This window comes from Eumetopias jubatus, unplaced genomic scaffold, assembly GCF_037043125.1.
Source record: "Eumetopias jubatus isolate StellerSeaLion01/CBP00866 unplaced genomic scaffold, mEumJub1_p1.0 scaffold_6, whole genome shotgun sequence".
NCBI lineage: Eukaryota > Metazoa > Chordata > Mammalia > Carnivora > Otariidae > Eumetopias > Eumetopias jubatus.
The window spans coordinates 138448671-138471814 of NW_028274812.1; the positions used below are offsets into that span (position 1 = coordinate 138448671).

General features: G+C 41.5%; 1 protein-coding gene and 1 pseudogene across 4 annotated transcripts in view; one reads left to right on the forward strand and one right to left on the reverse strand.

The window, feature by feature from the left end:
* KIF13A (kinesin family member 13A) overlaps positions 1-23144 on the reverse strand; it is a 100855-nt gene that overhangs the window by 51516 nt on the left and 26195 nt on the right. For all 4 annotated transcript variants that reach the window (XM_028107471.2, XM_028107469.2, XM_028107470.2 and 1 more), the window contains exons 7-13: positions 14905-15016; positions 14313-14525; positions 11627-11737; positions 10086-10220; positions 7111-7241; positions 1210-1296; positions 945-1111 (exon numbers count right to left, since the gene is read on the reverse strand). In XM_028107471.2, coding sequence (XP_027963272.2) covers positions 945-1111; positions 1210-1296; positions 7111-7241; positions 10086-10220; positions 11627-11737; positions 14313-14525; positions 14905-15016 — 956 coding nt within the window. The remainder of the gene's footprint in view (positions 1-944; positions 1112-1209; positions 1297-7110; positions 7242-10085; positions 10221-11626; positions 11738-14312; positions 14526-14904; positions 15017-23144) is intronic.
* Positions 7339-8852, forward strand: LOC114212638 (fatty acid-binding protein 5 pseudogene; annotated as a pseudogene).

Here is a 23144-nt window from a genome sequence, read left to right on the forward strand (position 1 = left end):
GAGATGGAAGAGAAGCCGCAGATTTATAAAACAGCCATCAAGGAAAGAATGTGGTGTGGATTTTATTGAATGCACGGAAGTGTGTATGAAGAGATAAAGGCTTACCTTTTAGATATAGAGGGGAAGAATTTTAATACAAACACTGAAAACTTTCTGAAAAGAGGGATCTAGAAACAAGGTTTTAAGGAAAATCTTCCTTAAAAATCTGAAACAGGCTGGCGTGTAAGTCAAGCAAAGAGCCTATAAAAGCCCCTCATTGTAGGATCATTTTTGTAAAAGCCACCTGGGCTTACTAAATAAGCCTCTTTGGTTATAATTTCCAACTGAGTTTTTAGCAAAATATTGTGACCTTTATCTCTCCATTAGATTCCATTTGAAATTCCTGGGTTCATCCTCTGCTGGGATTTTTGTGCTCTGAAGGATTCAGAAATGACGAACTCAGTAACGGGAAATTTGAAAAGGAATTCCACCACTACCATTCTGTACTCTAGGACTGTGGAAATGTTACCATAACTGACTTGGGAACAAGGGGTCTCAAAACAGGGACTTCTTAGTTATACTTGAGGGAGTAGACCAGGCCCTGGAATAGTTTCATTAGTCCCTCCCCCCTGGCCTCTATAAGAAATTAGCAATTTGGGGGCACCTGGGTGGCTCAGTCTGTTAAGCATCTGCCTTTGGCTCAGGTCGTGATCCTGGGGTCCTGGGATGGAGCCCCGTGTCCCTACTCAGCAGGGAGCCTGCTTCTCCTTCTGCGCCACCCCCCACCCCACTCATGCTCTCTCTCACACAAATAAATAAAATCTTAAAAAAAAAAAAAGAAATTAACAAGTTTATGTGTCTTAATTTCAGAATGACACCTCCACTTTACATAAGTGCATCATCCCTTACTGAACTGCTGAGACAGGAACTGCCAAAAACGGAGGAATCCGGAGGTAAGGTCTTACCATTACTATTCAGGGTTTTCATGATAACTTCCATCTGTGCAAATTCATAGTTATAGTCTGGTTCTGAGGAAGCTTCACTGGCTGCATCCAGGTCATGCTCTGGCGGGCCTGCCTCCTTTTCAAAGTCTTTCAACCAATCTCGCCGTTTCCTCTTAGGTAAATTAATTCTGTGGAGTTTTCCATCATTAGAGAAAATTGACTTGTTTTATACTCCAATAACAGAAAAAGAAGTTTATGAAAATATTAGGGAACACAAAGATGTTACCTAAAAAAGTGGTTATTTCCCCACAGGATTCGATCACCGTGCCACAGCTGGGTGGTGTTGCACACAAGGGTGCCATTTACACAGGACCTGAAGGAACACCAGGGAATATGTCAGCTCTATGGGAAAGAGCACAAAACCCAGCCCCAGTAGCCAAAGAGATAAATGGGGAAGTTTCTCTTAACAGAGGTATTCTACTAATTCCTAAAGAAGGAACAACAGAATTATAACCACTATCAAAACACGTGATCTAAGTAATGATGATCTAGGGCTGCCAATATCCCTCAAAGACAGACAACCAGGCATGACGTGCTCCTAATGGAGATAGACACAAGAATGCCTATGGAATATCTTGTCCAAATATGGGCTGAACCTGATCAAGCCTTTATTAGCTAAATACCAATTTAGGAAATGCACAAAGTGGTGGAAGATGCTACATGATGTCATGGGATGCAATGAGCAAAATGCTGACTCTGGGGAACAACCAGGTGTCTTCAATAAATAAAATGCAAGGAAAAGGCGGGGAAAGGGGGGAGGAACAGAGGGAGGAGGGACCTGTTAAGAGAGACATAACAGCCAATGACAATGGTTGAATCTTATTTGATCCTGATTTCAAGAAACAGCTGAAAAAGAACATTTATGATACCACTGGGGAAATCTGAACACTGGCTCAATATATGAAGATTAGTAAGGAATTATTTGTAATTACTTTAGGTGTGATGGTATTGAAGCTATGTTCAAGAATACTTGTCTTTTAGAGATACAAGCTGATATATTTAGATACAAAGTTATATCTGGAACTTGCTTTAAAATAACGCAGAGGGGAGGGAGGAGGAGATGTGGAGGGCGAATAAATAAAAACAAAACTGTAAGTGTTCATTTTTGAAGCTGGATGATGGAAATTTGGGGGTTCATTATACGCTTCTTTCTATTTCATATACTCGAAATTTTCCATAATAAAAACTTGGGGAAAACTCAAAAAGAGCAACCAGGTTTAAATCCTAAATAGCTACCAAACAAACTGTAAAAACAAGACAATCGGAGATGGGGGAAACAACTCTGAGTCTCTGCTACCCTGCACCTAGCGTGCAGTAGATGGTGTGCACCATGTCTCCAGGTTTGTGCTGACCTATGCATCTGCGATTTGTCTCAAGCAAATCCTGAAGCCCCAAGTCTTCCTTGCATTGCAGCTTTGTTACAGCTTACCGGCTACAAGGGTCTATGAATCCAGGGGCTGTGAATAACTCACGATAACAGATCTCATAGGACTTCCTGCCAATCTAGATCTCATCAACAGATTCTTTAACAAAGTTAAAGCCTTGCCACTGTGACTTTTCTTAGGGGGAGAGGAAAAGCCCCCCCCCCCCCATTTTTAGCGCTGATAACTAGTCTTCTTACAAATGTTTCCTTCATTAAAAAAAAGATTTTGCTGGTATTAAAACAATCAGGAGGATAATTAACTAATTAAAGTTTAACTTGCTAAAAACTGTCAGGTGAAGTATGATGGAGAAAAATAATGATTATTCTTTTGAGTTTTAGTTTTTCAATAAGTTACTTTTCTCACAGAATCTCATTTTCTGGCTCCTTATCTTTACAGGACTCTCCAGCTCAGAGTTATGGAGTAAGGAGAACTCACACATGAAAATAAGCCTTCCTTGGTAGTAATATTTCAAGCTTAGGGACTAAGTTTTTATTGATAAAAATACCGTGGCAATACCATCTCAAATGTTTTTCATCTATCATACATAAACATGATAAAACTTTGCTGTGTATCTTTTACACTAACATGCTCCCTTTATTCTTGCCAATGAAAATGACTCTCAACGCTAACTCAAGCTTCAGAGGTCTGTGTCCATCTATTCGGAATGATGGACTAATTTATCCATCTGCAAAAAGTGGAAAATGAGATCAGAATATATATGTATATGTATATCTGTACAAATATACATATTTTAGCCAAAAGAATGATGAAAAGTTGTTTTTTTGGGGGAAATTTTTTAATAGAGTACTCACCTCTTCTACCTAAAAAACAAACATTCATTAGTCAGTTTTCAAGGAAAATATTTGCCCAGTTTATTAAGGTATCTAAATAACGTATCTAGGTATATAGATAGATGGGTATCTAGACATATCTAAATTACATTTTATATCTAAGAATAGCAGTATGAGGAAGAGATGTGTCAATGTCCTTTATTACTTTAAACAATGAATTATAATTAAAAAATTCAGTTCCTCACTTTCATTAGCCATATGTCGATACTCAAGAGCACCATCTCACTAGTGGCTACCGAAATGGTCTTTGCAGGTATAGAACCTTCCCATTATCTCAGAAACTTCTATTGGATAGTATTATTCTAGAATAAAACTAAAAACAGTTCCAAAGAAAATGACAGAGAAATATAATAAGCTTTGCCTTTTTATTTATTGCTAACTTTTGTGATCATCTGTATCTTTAAGGGACCCCTCTATAGGTATGTGTGTGCATGCATACACACATGGGCACACACACAACTTCTGAACACATACATAAAACATCGCTGCCATTTATAGTATGCTCTTATTACAATAATATACAGAAATAGTTATGGAAATTGCCTGCTTTGGTACTGTACCCAAGTCAAGAAATTAATAACATAAAAAGTGATTTCTAAGGGGACATATGCCTGGGGTTCTTGTTAAGAAGCAAATACAAGGGGCGCCTGGGTGGCTCAGTCGGTTGGGTGTCTACCTTTGGCTCGGGTCATGATCTCAGGGTCCTGGGATAGAGCCCCGCATCAGGCTCCCTGCTCAGTGGGGAGCCTGCTCGTCCCTCTTCCCCCCTTCATGTGCTCGCTTGCTCTCTCTCTCAAATAAAAGAAAAAAAAAGAAGAAGCCAATACAAAATGTGTTTGCAACAATTTATGTCCCCTCGCAGGCCATGAGACTTCTACAGAGAACCTCCTGCTGAAGGTGAGCCCATCTGAGGAATCACACGCTGCTCTAGGAAGCAGTTATCAGCAGATACGACCAACAGGCAGGCTGAAGCCCCAATAATGTCAGAAATAGAATTTTCAAACAAAGACCATAAAATAAGTAAAAATCTAATTATTAAAGGCATACAGTGAATCTTAAAAAAAAAAAGGCATACAGTGGAGTACAAATACGACTCTAGAAATATAGACCAGGCTTACCAAAAAAAGGACTTTCTAGACTTCTATAAATGAAAAACAGAGACCCTGTAATTACAAACTCAATACAATGGTTAAGCAGCAGGTAAGATGTGACTAGAGAGAGAATGCGTGACTTGAAGACAGATTTGAAGACACAGTGACTCCCCCCTAACCCAACATCCCTCCCTGGCTCTGTCTCTAATCCCATGTCCATCTTCACAACCATGACTCTCAGCCCACCTCCTCACCCCCCATTCTCTCCTCCTTGTATTGGTTCCTTCTATACCCACAACTACATGGTTCCTAAACGTCCCAAGGTTGCTAGTGTCCTCCTAACTGCTACATCCAACAGAAGCTTGTTAACCTCGGGGCGCCTGGGGGACTCAGTCATTGAGCGTCTGCCTTCAGCTCAGGTCACGATCTCGGGGTCCTGAAATGGAGCCCCGCATCGGGCTCCCTGCTCCGCGGGAAGCCTGCTTCTCCCTCTCCCACTCCCCCTGCTTGTGTTCCCTCTCTCGCTGTGTCTCTGTCAAATAAATAAATAAAATCTTAAAAAAAAAAAAAAAAGGAGCTTGTTAACCTCTATTTTGACCTCTACTTCCTTACAATGTTCTCTTCCCTTGGCTTCCATCACTGTATCTTTGCCTCTCTGACTCCCTTATCTCTGGGCTCTCAGACCATCCCTAAAACATTGGTTTACTCCTTCCACTACACACTTGGGATCCACTTTGAAGACAGATGACACCATTAATGGCTGACTGTATATCCTGAGTATAACTCTACATGTTTAAATCCAATGTCCAACTGGATACATCCACACGGATGTCCCAAGGACACCTCAAATTCACAGGATCCCAACCTGAATCCATTACCACTCACTACCCATCATCCTCCAAGCCTGTCCTACCTTTTGTAGTGCTTATTTCGGCTCAGGATCTCCACTGTTTGTCTAGTCTCCCAAGACAGAACCCTGTAACCATTGCTGACTTCACCTTCTTTTACTGACTCTCCATCCTGTCCCCAAGCACATCACAAAAGCTGGCTGACTCTCAAATTATTCTCAAATACATTTTGTTCTTCACTTCTTCTGCCACTTGCTGTGTTCCCATGACAATATCATAATAATATCCTAACAGATCTCCCCACCTCCGGTCCTACAACCCCACATTTCCATAGTGATCAGACCTGCAGGAAGAAGTACTTATCATCCTGTATAATCACTGTTGCCTCTATACATTCTCTTCCACCAGGTTTTGAGTCCCTTTACTTGGGCATTCCCTGCACAGAGCCTGTAGCAAAGACTCCTGAATGAATGCACTGCTACCCCAGGGTAGGAAAGGAGGAGACTGGGCAGGGTGAGGGGGGGCAAAGAGCAGGAACAAAAACATGGCACTGGAATTGGGTATGAGGAAATTTGCTGATTAAAATTATTTTTAGATACAGTGTTAAAAGAGAGTATGGTCTAATCATATTGTACACTTTAAATATATGCAATTTTGTCAATTAAAAACCAGAGTATTAAAAAAATCCAGAGTTTCTAATATGGCATAATACAGCATAAGGCAGAGGGCTACTTGAACTTGGAATAAGTAAAAATTAAGGAACAGCATCATTTCACCATTAGATATCTTTAACAATTGTATCACTGTAACACAAGACCTACAAACTTTCATGAATCATCTATGCCATCCTTGTTAGTCTCAGTTTGTCATCACTTAGAAATTGATATGGCCAATATTAATCGAATAATTTGAAATGAGTGTAAGGTTTTCCTTTCCCTAAAAATGAGCATTCTGATCACAATGTTTGTGTGTTAGTGAATATTGTGATAGGACTTCATATAAACTTTGTACTTGATTGTAAAGTAGTTCAAGACAGTATTTAGTAGAAATCCCAAAGTTAATATACTATCATGTCAATTTTCAAATTCTTATATATTATAGCCTAGTTTAGGAATTTTTCATACAATGGAGTTATCTGATTAACTGCTTTTTATGCAATGTATTACACTGAGTAACAACTAATTTTATTCATTATGTGTATGTGTCAGGGGCGCCTGGGTGGCTCAGTCAGGTAAGTGTCTGGCTTCAGCTCAGGTCATGATCTCTGGGTCCTGGGATCGAGCCCTGCATTGGGCTCCCCCTCAGTGTGGAGCCTGCTTCTCCCTCTGCCCCTCTCCCTGCTTGTGCTATCTCTCTCTCTCTCTCAAATAAATAAATAAAATCTTAAAAATAAAATATCTGTGGGGCGCCTGCGTGGCTCAGTTGTTAAGCATCTGCCTTCAGCTCAGGTCACGATCCCAGGGTCCAGGGATCGAACCCCACATTGGGCTCCCTGCCAGGCGGAAGCCTGCTTCTCCCTCTCCCACTCCCCCTGCTTGTGTTCCATCTCTCACTGTCTCTCTGTCAAATAAATAAATAAAATCTTTAAAAAAATAAAAATAAAATATTTGTATGTATCAGGCACTGAGCCAAGTGATTTCTGTTTTGCCTACTTTTAGCCCTATGTTTCACATGAGGAAGTAGAAGTTTAGACAAAAGTGTGTTATCTAAGATAACCCGGCCAGTCCAGGCAGAATCAGCCACCCCAAAGCTGGTGCTCTAAATGTTGCTATACAGCTCCCTACAATCGGAAGTATCCCAAGAACCCAGTGAAGTCTTAACTTTGCTAGAACTGAGCCAACAGACAGAAAGGGGCAGTCTATTCCTGAAAATCAGGCTCACAGATACGTGAAGTGGACATTTATTTCTCTTACCTTGCATTTTCTTTCGGAGTCAGAGTAACATCGCCATCAGATGCAATATCTATCTCACAGTGCTCCGGCTGAATTCCTATCCCAAAGAGCTGGATGTCCTGTGATGTATCTGCACCCACCCTGGTATGGTCCTAGTAACAGATTGTGAAAGAAAGGAAAAAACCTACTCTTACAAGTAACTCAACACAAATTTATCACCATCAACTTGAATAACCCAACGGCATCTGCATGACAATATTAAACAATCAGATGGGAGATGCAAGGTATCTGGAACATTATAGGTCCAAAGCTTACCTTAATACACTACATTTTAAAAATATTTAAACACCATGAAGAAAACAACACCAACCAACAGTGATTAGATATTGTTTTACAATATAAGGAAATGGCGGGGGGGGCGCCTGGGTGGCTCAGTTGTTAAGCATCTGCCTTTGGGTCAGGTCATGACCCCGGAATCCTGGGATCAAGCCCTACATCAGGCTCCCTGCTCCGCGGGAAGCCTGCTTCTCCCTCTCCCACTCCCCCTGCTTGTGTTCCCTCTCTTGCTGTATCCATCTCTGTCAAATGAATAAATAAAACCTTAAAAAAAAAAATAAAACAACAATATAAGGAAATCAGACTTGACAGGAGACTATCTTGAGTTCCCATGTTAACTTGACACCTTACCATTTATGTGACCATGGGCAAGCTACTTCACAGTCTGAGCCTTGGTTTCTTTTTTCTTTTCTTTCTTTTTTTTTTTTTTTTTGCAAAACTAAGACAATATCATCAATTTGAACTACTTAGTAGGATTCTTTCAAGGATCACCTGAGTTGGCAATGAAAATGCTTTGACAATAACTATATAAATTCAAGAATCACTAACAGGAATTTCATGGAAAATGGTATTTTCAAATATATAAATTTTAAAATAAAAGCAGGGTGCCTGGGTGGCTCAGTCATTAAGCATCTGCCTTGGGCTCAGGTCACGATCCCAGGGTCCTGGGATTGAGCCCCGCATCGGGCTCCCTGCTCAGCAGGAAGCCTGCTTCTCCCTCTCCCAGTCCCCCTGCTGTGTTCCTTCTCTCCCTGTGTCTCTGTCAAATAAATAAATAAAATCTTTACCAAAAAAAAAAAAAAAAAAAGGGAAGCCATGCTCCCAATGCCCCACTCTGCTCTGCTCGCTGGGCCTGCCGGCCCGCGCCCACCATAGCCACCATTCAGCAGCTGGTAGGAGGATGGTGCTTAGTGGAAAGCAAAGGCTTTGACGAATACGTGAAGGAAGTAGGAGTGGGAATGGCTGTGCGGAAAGTGGGTGCAATGGCCAAACCAGGTTGTATCATCTCTTCTGATGGCAAAAACCTCACCAAAAAAACTGAGAGCACACTGAAAACAACACAGTTTTCATGTAACCTGGGAGAGAAGTTTGAAGAAACTACAGCTGATGGCAAAAAAACAGACTGTATGCAACTTCACAGACGGCGCGTTGGTTCAACATCAGGAATGGGATGGGAAGGAAAGCACAATCAAAAGAAAATTGGAAAATGGGAAATTAGTGGTGGAATGCGTCATGAATAATGTCACCTGTACTCGGGTCTATGGAAAAGTAGAGTAAAAATTCCATCATCATTGTGGACAGGAAGTAGCTGTGAGAATAAACAAGCTCAGTTCAATGAGCAAATCTCCATACTGCTTTTTTTTCATTACTGTGTTCAATTATCTTTATCACAAACATTTTACATGCATCTATTTCAAAGTGTTGATTTAATTAGGATCATCCCTTTGGTTAGTAAATAAATTTGTTTGTGCTATGCCAAAAAAAAAAGACCCGCGTCGGGCTCCCTGCTTCTCCCTCTCCCTCTGCTCCTCCCCTTCTCATATTCTCTCTCTTGCTCTCAAATAAATAGAATCTTAAAAAAATAAAAATAAAGTAGTTGAGTTTCGAATACCAATATTACAGAGTACTGTAGCCTTTGGGTTACAGAATGTACGGATGAGCATGATTTCAGACATATGAGGACTGTCACTCCCGTGATGCGGTCCACAGTTCATCACTTTGTGTTTTCTATTGCTCTAAAAATTATTGAGTCACCATGACAGTAATATTTCCCTATTTGACAGAAAGGCTTGGTCTTTCAAAATTAGGATTTTGCACACAATTCCTATGCCTTAATTATGTCCCAAATGAACAGTTAAGTCTACTGGTGAACTCTCAGTAAATCAGGAGCTATTTGCACCAGATTTATGTCTCTGGAAAAAGGAGAATAAAAAGGGTATTGGAAAACTGAGGCTCCTTTCTTCAATTCTAGCTTATTTTCCATTGCATTTTTATATTAACTCAAGGCAGATGAGAATCCTTAACTAGGCACCTGTTTAACTTCTGGCAAGTGGGTAACATCTCTGGCATTTAGAGATTTAGGTGTGTGGACAGTTCGATAAGCTGCCTTCAAGTCCCCAGGTCTCCAATCCTTGAGAGTTATTTAAATACTGCCACATATATTTCTATACTACCGTAACTGAGGAACCCTATGTCTTTTGGGGTGCCCCGTATCAGTGTCTATCAGGTGCCTCACTTCAAACAGATGTCTTATTTCTCACCTAACAAAATAAGCCAGGATTTCCAAAAGTGTGGTCTGACAGAGAAAGATAAATACCATATGATTTTGCTTTATGTGGGATCTAAAAAAGACAAACCAGCAAACAAAGAAAAAGTAGAAACAGACCCATAAATACAGAGAACAAACTGATGGTCGCCAGAGGGGAGGTTTCACTCTCAATGGTAACCACATCACACCATCCATCCTCTTACTTTTTTTTTTAAATGGTGCAAAAGCAATTTATTTATTTATTTTATTTTGCGGGGGGGGGTGTCACTTACTTTTAATGAGCACTAAGCTGGATACAAAAACCAAATCATGGGTACAGACATCCAGATTCCAACAGGAGTTGTACATGAATGAATCGGGATTGCAACTGTCTCTTTATATGCTTTCTTACCTTTAAATAATAAACCAGAAGTTCATTGAGAGCAGGGTCTGCGTTCAGGTTGACTAAGTAGCACTTGTCGTCCCCGACCTTGATACCCGACGTCTCCAGGGAAATCCCCATACTTTCAAGTTGTCGTTGTCTCTCCTGGGCACAAAAACAGGGAACTCTATTTGTTGCTCTAGACACAAGAGGTATCCATGGAAAGTTTCAGTCACTATTTCTGGGGACAATGCCAACGAAATGACACATTACAACCAAGTTTACAGAGTGTCTAAAATGTGTGACATCTTGAGTCAATGTTATCAGGGTGCTTCGGGTGAACCAGACACCATCTTCCCTTGAAGGGGTTTGCGGTCTAGGAGAGGGGATAAGACAACATACCTAAATCTGAAGAGGAGAGCCCTGGATCACTGGAGAGGAACAGTGTACTGCGGGGCTTCCAAGGAGGGAGATTGTGATGGGTTCAGAGACCAAGAAAGACTTCAGGAAAAGGGTACACTTAAGACGTTTCTTGAAGTATAAGAAGAATTTCCAAGAAATGGGGCAGTGGTAAGGTAGGAGCAGGGTGTCCTAACGGAAGGCACCAGAAGGCACAGTAGAGGTTCTGGGCATACTGCATGATGCCAGGGGGCAAGAACCCTAGTCAATGTGGGAAAGTCATGGGAGAGATGGGGCTGGAAGAGCCAGTTGGTTCCTTACTGCAGAGGGCTTTGAATTCACTCATTCATTCATTCATTCATGAGATATTTAAGTGTTAGGTACTGATCTAGGGCTAGGAATACAACAGCAAAGTCCCTTCATTTGTGAAAACTTATATTCTAGTGGAAAGAAACAGACCATGAAAAAACAGACATGTAAAATAAAGAATTGCCAATGGTGATAAGTGCTGTGAAGAAACACAAAGCAAGGTACAAGACATAGGGAGTTAGGGGTGTGTGGGGGGGGGCGTGAGTGTGCGTCTGTGCGTGTGTGAATAATATCTAAGAGAAGGCTCGACTAGGTCCCAGTTACTGCTTTCAAGATACCTCACTGGGACAGTCCAGTATTTCCAAGTGGTCAGTGAGATTAAAATATTCACAAAATGCATAGTGTAGATTCATAAAACGCACACACTCACACACAAGTGCAGCATTAGTCCTTGCCTTATATTAGATCTCAAGTAAAGTTCATGTAGCATTTTCTCACAAGCCCAAAGAAGCAATTACAATGAAAAAAACCATGATGTGCTGTCGGTTATAAATTCTCTGCCAGTCAGGTAGCATGCTTTGCCAGGTGATCCAAAATCACAAAATGGAAAAGCAGGAAACATGCACAGTGTGGTCTTAGAGCATGCCTGCTCCAACTCCGTGCTCTCCAGCACTTCTAGCAAACACGTGGAGCAAATGATAGTTGATGAAAGACGACAAAGTCAGCCTCTAACCCTGATCTTTGTGGTCTCGTTTACCAGAAAGAGGTCCTTACATGACTTTTTGAGGATGAGGAGTGGCTACACAGAAAAGACAGCAAATGAAAAAGAATCACAAGATTTTAGGCCTGAATTATCAAGCTACCTGTGCGATTTCTTCTGTTTTCCTCAGCTTCTCTTCCCAAGTCACTGTTAGCTCTTTGATCAGCTTTTCAGACTCCTCGAGCTTCTCTTTCAGTTCAGGGGCCTTCATAGCCTTGAAGAGGAAACCAGAGATAGCTGATTTTCTAATTTTTCCCACCATTATTTATAAAACAATCCCTTACTGTCCTTCGTAAGTGGCTATCAGCAGTCTGTTGGAAGCAATTAAGTCATACACTGTCAAGGTGGGGTTTAGATCTTTATTAATCAAAAGAAATATAAGAATAAATGACTGCTACTCTTTAAAGGAGAAAATGAAACCAGTGTCCTGAATTAAACTGATACAAATCATTACAGAATAATTTTATCCCTCCTACTTAAATTTCACATTTAAAGCCTTTTTTTTTTTTAAGTAGGCTCCACGCCCAACATGGGGCTTGAACTCACAATTCTGAGATTAAGAGTCACATGCTCTACCAACTGAGCCAGCCAGGCGCACTTCACATTTGAAGACCTCAAAGATGCTAAAGTTTGTAGAAACTTAGGTAAAAAGGTAACTTAAGCAGATTTCTTATTCAGTAAGACAGAGATCAACACACATCACCAATAAACACAACCCAGGGATAACCTACCAGGAAAGGTGAAGATTCTTCTCATTCATTTTAAAATTTGACTCTCAATCATTTAAAACTACTTTTCTTATTGGTGGTAATAAACTTTACATATTCATCATTCCCTTGGAAACAGGGCCATCTGGGTAAACAGGCAGCAAGTTCCCTGTGAGTTAGCTCAGTAAGAGTAACTAAGGGATCTAAGTACAGATACATACATGCAGCTTAAACACTCCGGGGGCCTTTACTTGGCACAACAACATGCTTTGACGCCCTATAGCAACAGGAGCCTCTACAAAGAATAAGTCCATGAACAGGAAAGATGGCAGACTCAGACAAGAAATCCAAGTGGTGATGATGTATACGGTCACTGAGGTTTCAGAGTCTCACAGTGGTAACAGAAGCTGAGAGTGACATTCAGTGCTGGGGACAAGGAGACACCCAGGAAAACTCTATCTCGGAGAACCTTCCGGGGCCCCTCTTCTGTTCCCTTCGGCCGGGCATGGTTCTAACCATCTGGCCTAGATTACATGGTCAAGGTGGAAAAGCAGATTCAGAGACAAGAGGAGAGAAGTAGCTCATCCACCTCTACACGAATTTCAGAACAGGTACACTTTCCTCCTAGGATCATGAATGACTCTCTTCAAAGTTTATCAGTATTTTGACTTTTCAGGTGTTTCGCTACCCTTCTTGGCATCAATAAAAAATGATGCTCGATGCACTGAATGATTATGATCATGATAATAACAAAAAAATAGCAACATTTATTGAGTACTCACAATGTTGCCAGGCATTATGCTAAGTGCCTTCCAGTATCAATGTTGCCCTAGGGGTTAGGGATGAAGATAATTAATAAAACAAGGCTTCCTACACTTGAGAAGCCCATAGCTAGAAAAAGAGAAAGACTTGTAAACACATTGTTACAGTGCAACTCCACTATCACCAATGAAGAGGCAGTTCAGATCCCTGGTTTGACTCCTTTCTGCCTGTTTATCTCAATCTCTTACTGATTACTTTTTTGACTAGATACACTGATAGATACATAGGCTGGTACAAAAGTGCTCAAAAAACAGTATCTATTACGCTTTTCCCCCCTACAGCTTAATATTCTCCCCACTAAAGAGGGTTCAGCAGCGAGTGGTATGAAGGAATGTGACCTTAGCAGCCCTAGGTCCACACCCAAGTGAGGCATGGCCAAGCATGTGACTAAAGCTCAGGCACTTGGCCTTCATTTCAGTCCTATTACCTATTTCAAATGAGACAGGGCCTCACCCAGTAGCTTGCAACAAGCAAGTTACTTAGAAGAGGGTGTGTTTATTCAAGCTGGGTAAAGCCAAGGAAAGATGGTAACAATGAGAAATGACCAATTTTGTTTCCTGCCAGGAGCTGATATACATTAAAAAAATAAAATGAGATTTCTGAATTGTTCCTAACGTTTATCTGTCTGCCCTGCCTTGAGGAAGAGATGATATATAACCAACTAATCTGAAAACTGCAAGGCCTTATGGGCACATAGTTTACAATGTTAATAAAAACAACACATTTGGGGCGCCTGGATGGCTCAGTTGGTTAAGCATCCGACTCTAGATTTTGGCTCAGGTCATGACCTCAGGGTCCCCGTGTCAGGTACAGTGCTCAACAGGGAGTCCGCTTGAGATTCTCTCTCTCCCTCTGCCTCTGCTCCTCCCCTTTCTCTCTCTCTCTCTAAAATGAATAAACAAATCTTTAAAAAAATAAAAAAATTAAATTAAATTTAAAAAACCACATTTGGTTCTTCAAGTTTCATACTGGAAGAGATTTGCGGTCAAGGGCCAACTGACTGAAGCAAACAATGAGGCAGTAGCAACCACTGACTCTTACTTGTCTGCGTCCTCAGCTGGAGGTTGAGTTCCTGGGACAGAAGTCTGGTACCACTCATGCTGTCTTCACCATGCTTAGCACGCAAAAAATGCCAATCAACATAGAAATGCTGAATGGCATTAGGGAGATGACCTAAAACTGCAGGCAAGGACACCCTTCCCTACTCTGATACCACCAGCCAGGGACCTTCAGGAACAGGGAGCTCCGGGCTGATCTTACCTCAGCCTGCGAGAGCTGCTCCTTCAGTTTCTCTACTTCCTCACGCAGTTCCCGGATGACTTTGGCGTTGGGGTCCTCATTCACGATGGCGTGGTTAACGATCCTTTTGGCTCGATCTGCATATCGCAAGGTGGAGAGGGTCTCTTCGTAGTTGTCTGCTGCTGGGCTAATGGTGGCTATCATAGAGGTCTGGCTGTTGCCTCCCAAATTGTCCTGCAAAATATTTCCAGTAGCATCTTAGGAAATGAGCCCCATTCTGTGCACAACACGTAGGATGAAAGCTGAGAATGTGCACGTGTGACATTCTCTGTGAAGAAAGAAACGTGTGGTGGAAATGGGTCTGTACCTCACAAATAATTTTATGCCGAGATGTGGTTTCTCTCTAGTCACAACAATGATGCCTGTGAAACAGCACTACCATAGGGTAAGAAGGGCAACAGAAGAGAGTTTTCATTCTACGTTCCTGGGAATCAGGATGACAGTACTGTCGGGGATTGCTGTGTATTTGGTTAGCTCTGCACACACCTCTCAGCTACCAGCTCTGAAACTGGCAAGTTCTAGTTGGAAAGGAACACCATGAACAATGAATTACCTTAAGAAGCCAAGTGAGGACTGAATCTCGGTAAGGCACAAATTTGTTTTTACCCTTGCCAGCTGCCTGGTCAGCCAGCGATGATATCACCAACCCCAAGGTTGTAAGTGATCTGCCGAGACAAAAAAAAATTTTTTTTAATTAGCTTTAGAGAATATTTATATTGTTTCTATAAAATAATAATCATTCCAGGGAATAAGTACAAAATATGCAGAACAACAAGGCCCTAACATTGATACAATCAAGTGTACATTAATTTGTCAAGAAGCTCAGAAAAAGGGTGCCTGGGTGGCTCAGTTGGTTGGGCGACTGCCTTCGGCTCAGGTCATGATCCTGGAGTCCCGGGATCGAGTCCCGCATCGGGCTCCCTGCTCAGCAGGGGGTCTACTTCTCCCTCTGACCCTCTTCCCTCTCGTGCTCTCTGTCTCTCATTCTCTCTCTCTCAAATAAATAAATGAAATCTTTAAAAAAAAAAAAAGAAGCTCAGAAAAAGAAAAACAAAAAAAGTAACTTCATTCATTTAAAAGAATGAATTTAGAATCCCTGTAAGCATCTATTCTGTTCAGTCACAGGACCTGTGACTGTGAGACAGACATTTCAGAACCTGGAAACATACGTTTAAAAGATCACTCCAGAGAATTTTAATTGACTCCAAATATTACGTTGAAAGTCTGAACCATTTACTCTTTGGGGCTAATCTGGACCATCTAGGCCTCTCATTCTGTGTTCCACCATAACCACGTAACTTGAAGAGAAGCTTTCCCTGCACGTTACAAGGTATATTCTGTTCATCTGTTAAAGCTAGCAAGCTGATTTCACAACTCAGTGTGGAATTTGTACAGTTGTACAGAACAAAGACCTACCCAAGCAGAGGACAGCATACGGCTACTCTTTCAACACCTGCTACACAAAGCAGCACTGGGATCTCCTGAGAGCTGCTTAGAAACACAGACTCTTGGAAGCCTCCCCAGGCCTACTGAGTCAGAACAGGTTAAAGATACTTCCAGGTAATTCATAGGCACATTAAATTTTAAGAGGCCCAAGATTCTCAAAACGTGGTGCTGGGACCAGCAGCACCAGCAAGACTTGGGACCTTGTTACAAATGCACATTCTCAGGCCGCACTACACCCCAGACCTACAGACTCAGACACTTGTAGTGGGACCCACCACTCTGCTTTAACCAGCCCTCCACGTGATTCTGGTGCAGGCTGGAGTTCGAGAACCACTGGTCTAAGCTCATGAATGTTCCCTGGTAGTTAATACATGTTCCCTGCACCTGGAGAAAAGAGCACCATAGAAGCAACAGATTTGTGAAACTGAAGGACATCGTCCTGTGTCACAGTTAGTACCCAGTGCGCTTTTAAAAGGAAATCAACTGGATCCCAAGTTTAGCAGCCAGAAAAGAGCAGCCTCAGGAGATCTCTCAGGAGTACAAGGAAGCTTACAGGACAACATAAAGAGAAAATACTCTGTGAATGGTTAAAAAATTAAATGTTATTACTTATCTATAAAAACAAAAAAGAGCACATATCAGCATATAACCAGAGTTTAGCATGAAAGACTAGATAGCTTTCTTTCTAATGTTAACAACAGACTTCCATGAAATGAGTTGAAAGCATGTTTCTTGCAAAACATAATCGCTCAAAGGTGAGTCATTTGAAAAGTCACTGAAATACAAAGGCAAATTCAAGAGGCAGAAAATGAGCCAGAATTTAATAACAGCCATTCCTGCAAAGTTACATAAATATGTACAATATAATTGAAAGATTCAGTTAAATCCACCCCAAAAGAAATGAAAACATATGCCCACACAAAAACGCGTCCATGAATTTTCATAGCAGCATTATTCACAACAGCCAGAATGTAGAAACCACCCAAGTGTCTGTCCGTCAAATGATGAAGGGATGGATAAAATGTGGTGTCCTCACAATGGAATATTATTCAGCCACAAGAGAGGATTCTGATATAACCTACAACATGGATAAACCCTGAAAAATTATGATAAGTGGAAGAAGCCAAACACCAAAGGCCAACGTCCTGGGTTGAACAGTGTCTACCCAAAATTCATGTTCACCAGAACCTCAGATGGATTCTTATTTGGAAATAGGGTCCCTGAAGATGTAATTAGTTAAGACGAGATCATATTGGCTTACAGAGGGCTGTAATCCAGTGACTGGTGCCTTATAAGAAGGCCACGTGAAGACACCCAGGGAACAGGGGAGGGGCCGTGTGAAAACAGAGGCACAGATGGGAGCAATGCATCTACAAGCCAAGGAAGGTCAAGGAGCTTCAGTGACCACGAGAAGGTAGGAGAGAGGCAAGAAACAGATTTTCCCTCTGAGCCCCAAGAAGGAACAAACCCTGCCAATCCCATGATCTGGATTTCTGGCTTCCAGAACTATAAGGAAATAAATTTCTATTGTTGTAAGTCACCCAGTCTGTGGTAACCTGTTATAACACTGGGAAACTAATACAGCCACATATCGATTCCATTTATACGAAATACCCAGAATAGGTGAATACCCAGAAAAGAGATGAAGGTAGTGATTGTCCAGGGCTGGAGGTGGTATAAATGGGGAACGACTTGGACACAAGGTTACTTTGGGAATGATGAAAATGTTTTCAAATTAGATTGTGATGATGGTTATACATTCTGAAAATAATAAAGCTGCGAAATTGTATATTTTAAATGGGAGAGGAACCATGAGAGACGATGGACTCTGAGAAACAAAATGAGGGTTCTAGAGGGGAGGGGGGTGGGGGTAGGGGCTAGTCCGGTGATGGGTTTTAAGGAGGGCACGTTCTGCATGGAGCACTGGGTGTTCTACGCAAACAATGAATCATGGAACACTACATCAAAAACTAATGATGTAATGTATGGTGATTAACATAATAAAATTTTCAAAAAATGGTAAAGTATGCGTATGTGAACTATTTCCCAACACAGTTGTTTAAAAAAAGTTCAAGTTCAGGGGCGCCTGGGTGGCTCAGCCGTTAAGTGTCTGCCTTCGGCTCAGGTCATGATTCCGGGGTCCTGGGATCGAGCCCCACATCGGGCTCCCTACTCTGCAGGAAGCCTGCTTCTCTCTCTCACATTCCCCCTGCTTGTGTTCCCTCTCTCTGTCAAATAAATAAAAACTTAAAAAAAAAATTCAAGTTCAAACACTCCATCACTCCTCCCAAAGGTAACAAATTTAAGAAAGAAAATGGCAAAAATAAATTATTCAGACTACATCAAAATAAAAAGTTTCTGCACAAAGGAAAGAATCAACAAAACTAAAAGGCAACCTACTGAATATGAGAAGATAGTTGCAAATGACACATCCAATAAGGAATTGAACAACTCAACACCCAAAGACAAATAATCCAATTTAAAAATGGGCAGAAGACATTGAAAGACATTTCTCCAAAGACATCCAGATGGCCAACAGACACATGAAAAGATGCTCAACCATCAGTCATCATCAAGGTAATGCAAATCAAAATACAATGAGGTACCACCTCACACCTGTCAGAATGGCTAAAAATCAAGAAACAAGCGTTGGTGAGGATATGGAGAAAAAGGAACCTTCTTGCATAGCTGGTGGGAATGCAAACTGGTGCAACCACTGTGGAAAACAGTATGGAGGTTCCTCAAAAAATTAAAAATAGAACTACCCTACTATCCAGTAATCACACTAATGGTTATTTATCCCAAAAATATTAATTCAAAGGGATACATGCACCCCTAGGTTTATTGCAGTGTTATTTACAATAGCCAAATTTTGGAAGCAGCCCAAGTGTCCATCAACAGATGAATGGATAAAGAGAATATATACACAATGGAATATTACTCAGTCATAAAAAGGAATGAAATTCTGCCACTTCCAACAGTGTGGATAGAGCTAGAATGCTAAGCGACATAAGTCAGTTCAAGAAAGATGAATACCATATGATTTCACTCATATGTAGAATTTAAGAAACATGAGGAGCAAAGGAAAAGAGAGACAGACAAACCAATTAACAAACTCTTAACTCTAGAGAACAAACTGATGGTCCCCACCAGAGAGAAGGGGGAATGGGAATGAAAGATTATACTTATCATGATGAAATAAAATTAAATTTAAAAAGAAAGAAAATGGCATGTGATATATATGACATAGAAGAAAATAGGAATTCAATATAAGGCAAAACCACATTTCTGCTTTAATAAAGAATATAGGGCATCTTTCACATTTTGCAACTACTGGAATAAAAGTTTCAGTTGAAAACAATTCTTTGAACTATATCAGTTTTAATACTTAAATACATTAGAAAGTACTTTAATTCATACAGACTATAAAGAGCTCTGCGACTCCAAGGTCAGTATTACGTGAACAGTGCCCTTCATATGCAAACGCGTTCTGGGGTTGTCATGTGTTTTTCCTCACTGAGAGATGTGATGCGGTCTGGTGGCAACTGGTCCTATTTTCTAATTTGATAGTGTCAGGAGTAAAAAGGGAAGTTCCTGGCACTCCTAAACAAAGACACAAAAATCAAACGAGCGCTTTGAGAGAAAAGGGGAACCGGTGGCACAGCGTCAGCCCCGTCCACGGCACCACGTGCACGCTGCGTCAGTACGTCCCGTCAGCACGTACAGCACGTGAGCGGCCTCAGCGGAGGGGAGGGGCGGGGCAGACACGATCACGTGACTCTGGGGCGGGACGGCTAATGGTCTCCCGACTCCCTTTCGTGTGTACTTAGCTCTATAACTTATCCAGTAAAGGAGGCTTATCACTAGTGGAAGGCTTTTACCTGATAGTGTGCACACATTCAAAACAAGAACTCCATCTCAACCTACTGTCCCTTTGGCGCAAAAAGAAAAAAACTGCAGGGTGAGAGGACTCCCTGGATGAGAGGTAACCAGGTCGCCCGGCGACCAGGGGGCCACGCCACCCCTCCTTGCTACCTTCCACCTGGGAGCAATGATGCAGGGGCTTGTGGAACCTCAAAAACTATGTGTAAAAAGTGAACAGTGGGTTTACGTATTCTAACAGTAACTTTATTCCTAGGGAGTTTAAGAATATAATGAAATCACAAATTATGGACCCTGCTAGCACTGTCTTATTCTGGAGGCAAATGGGCAGCTCACAGGTTTCCAAGACAGGGTGGAGCTGTTTGCCAATTTGAGGGGCTGAAAAAATTGCTCCAGGAATCTTTCTGATTCTACCAAAGTACAGCTCCTTCCCTGAACCCAAGGGAGATGGAGATAGTAAGGAAATTCCTAACCTTTCCACACGTTCTTGGGCTGCGGCAGTGGGCACAGTAAGTGAGGAGAGGCTCAGTGAGGAGGGCAGAAGGATTAGGCTACGGGATAACGATTTGTGAACGGGTAGCCATGTTTTCGAGATAGAAATTTTAAAAATCTACCTATCTACTATAACAATGGAGAACTGAGATTAAGAAGAAAGTAAATAAAACTAGGAGGATCAAAAACAAAATAAAAGCTCCAATAAATAAAATCAGTGAGAAGAACGTGGTCATAATTCAGCTTTTGTTTTTTTTTCCCTTTTCTGCACCTTCCTCCAACCCCCATAGTTTCTTGAAACCCTAACCACCAGATTCCTTCCCTTAGGAGTAGATATGATGTGAGTTATCTATACTCTCCAGGATGGATTTCAAATATATTATTTTACCTATTTTTCTAATGATCTTTTTCTAAGGTCATAAGTGCAGTAGTTATTAAACTTTGCTACAGTTACCCGCATATGTATTTCTCTCTCTCTTTCTACTTAAGGCTGTGACTGCTTTGAGAGCAGAGACCATTCTACATCATACCATTACTGCGCCTGGCTTACAAAAATCAGTCAATAACTCTGCTGAGTAAAACAGTCTACATACACTGAAGAACAGAACATGGACCTCTTTCTAAAAAGGACTGATTCAATGCTGGCTTTGGTACTCTCTGTGGATACTGGCCCAATATCCCTTCTGCCTTTCTTACTTGCTAACAGAGCCCTGAATTTGCTGGGAAGCGAATGCTGGGCTAAAAACTCCACTTTTCAGAGTCCTCTGCACCTCTGGAAAGCCATGAAACACAGCTCTGGCCAATGAGATGCAGGGTGACATTACTGGGTGGGGCTTCCAAGAAAGCTATTGTTCTGGTAGAAAAGGTACATATTCCGTAGACATAAGCCAGAAGCCAGTGGTCCTTTGCCCTTCCTTTCCCCTTCTTGTGTGGAACACAGATAAGGCTACAATGCCTGGAATGACAGAGTCATCTTGAGGTCATGAGGACAACGTGAACACACACTAAGGTTTGTCGAGCTGGGTGCCTGACAGCATTTTTGAGGTGCTATACCAGCCTCTGGACTTCTAGTTAAAAGTGAGGAAAAGGAATCCATCATTTGATCATCACCATAGCTGCTGCTTACAGCAGAATGCAATCCTTGCCTTTTAAAGAATCAGTTGAAAGAGGATGAAGTTAGTGGACTTGAGTTAGTACTTTTCCCCAGTTAAGTCTCCACTCTTAACAGTAAAGGCAAAATGCAAAGAGTACGTTTGGCAAAACAGGGGCAAGGAAAATCCCATCTCATGGCAGGAGAGGAAGGAAAGCCGTGATCATGCAGAACAGGCCTCGTTCCACCCCCCACTGGTTTCCAGTGGCCGATTCGAGTCATTCAAATCGAGCAAAGTGCGTCTAACAAGAACCATGCCCAGTCTCATCTCCGTTTCAAGTACCGTGGTGAAATCAAGTACCCACGAACATCTCCAAAAATGAGTTCTTTTGATTATTTGTTCTGGAGCTTTTAATAGATGTAATACCTAGAATTCTGTCATCAAAAAAGTTCAGCGACTAAGTTACAGCTATATGGGATTCGTGAATCTCTGAAGGGAGATTTTTTTAAGCAGCCTTTCTCAAAATTATTTGTCCAAGGATCCTTTTCTTCCCAGAGCCACTCGAGGAACTAGTATTTCCCAAAAATGCTTTGAGAAACACTGAAGTCACAATGTCACGTGCCCCAAAACATGTGGCTACTGCCTCTCAAGGAGATTTTTGATCTGTCCTTTGTGGGTCTCTCATATTAAATGCAAAGATGTTTATTCAGATTGGACCCTGCAATGCATAAGTCGTAAATTGATGAGGAACCCCACCAGCCCTTGAATAATGGACAGAACCAGGCCTTTTTTTACTCTCCCCAGGTACGAGTTCATGTTCGGTTATGCAGGCAATACCCACTTAAGTGAGACTTCCGAGAAGAAATGATTAAGAGTCATGCAAAGTACTCAAGAAAAAAAGAGGATTGAGTCACATGACACATTAGAAATACTGTGCTTATAATTTATTACATTGTAACAAATTATTTGACAGAATCTTAAGAATAACATATATTTGTATCCCTAGAACAAATGTTGAGTAGAACCCATTTAGGGAAATGTTTCATACATACTTTATTATCAACCACAGTGACTGAAACGAACTGAGACCGGGAATGATACTCATTTGATGAACATTGCTTGAACTTAAAGACTGGCCATCGCTGAGATTAATATGGAACCATTTTCAATGACATTCCCAGGGGTTTTAGCGAGCGCCCCATGATCTGAATGAGCGCTCCAAGAAGCTAGCCTGCCACTCGGGTAGCAGGGACAGACTTCCTCACTCCACCCTCAACAGACAGGTGGAGCAACAGACTTGAGTTTTCAGATGTATTCCCCTGTGAGGATGGTCTACAGACCTATTCCTCCCACACCCTGCACAGACCACGGCGGTGCAGCCACACCGTGCCTTAGCTCTGCAAATGAAGGAATAATGTGTGCTTTAAAGCTCTTAAGAGCTTAAGGAGAGATGAAGCTCCTAAATCCATAGCCCATTAAGGACACTAATGTCTCTGTGAAGTCCCTGACAGGTCTGCTTAAGAGGATTACTAATGTTCCATCAAAAGAAGCCCAAACAGGAGGCCCAGAGAAAGCTTAGGAAACATGTCAGAGATTTCTTTAATTTTAGCACTCAACGGGGCACTGGTCTTAAGGCTTAAAAAGCCATCTGTGGAGCTATCAGGCAGCCCTTTCAATTTATTATTTATTTTACTTGTGTCTCTACTGACACAGAACTTACTACATGCTGGGCTCTGTTCTAAGAAGCACTTACTAATAGTAACTAATTTAATCCCCGTAATAGCCCTGCTCACAGGGCTGTTTCCTCAGCCATGTTTTACAGCTGACAAAACTGAGGCACACAGGGGTCACTTGGCTAGAAATTCCACCCTCCCTGAACCTT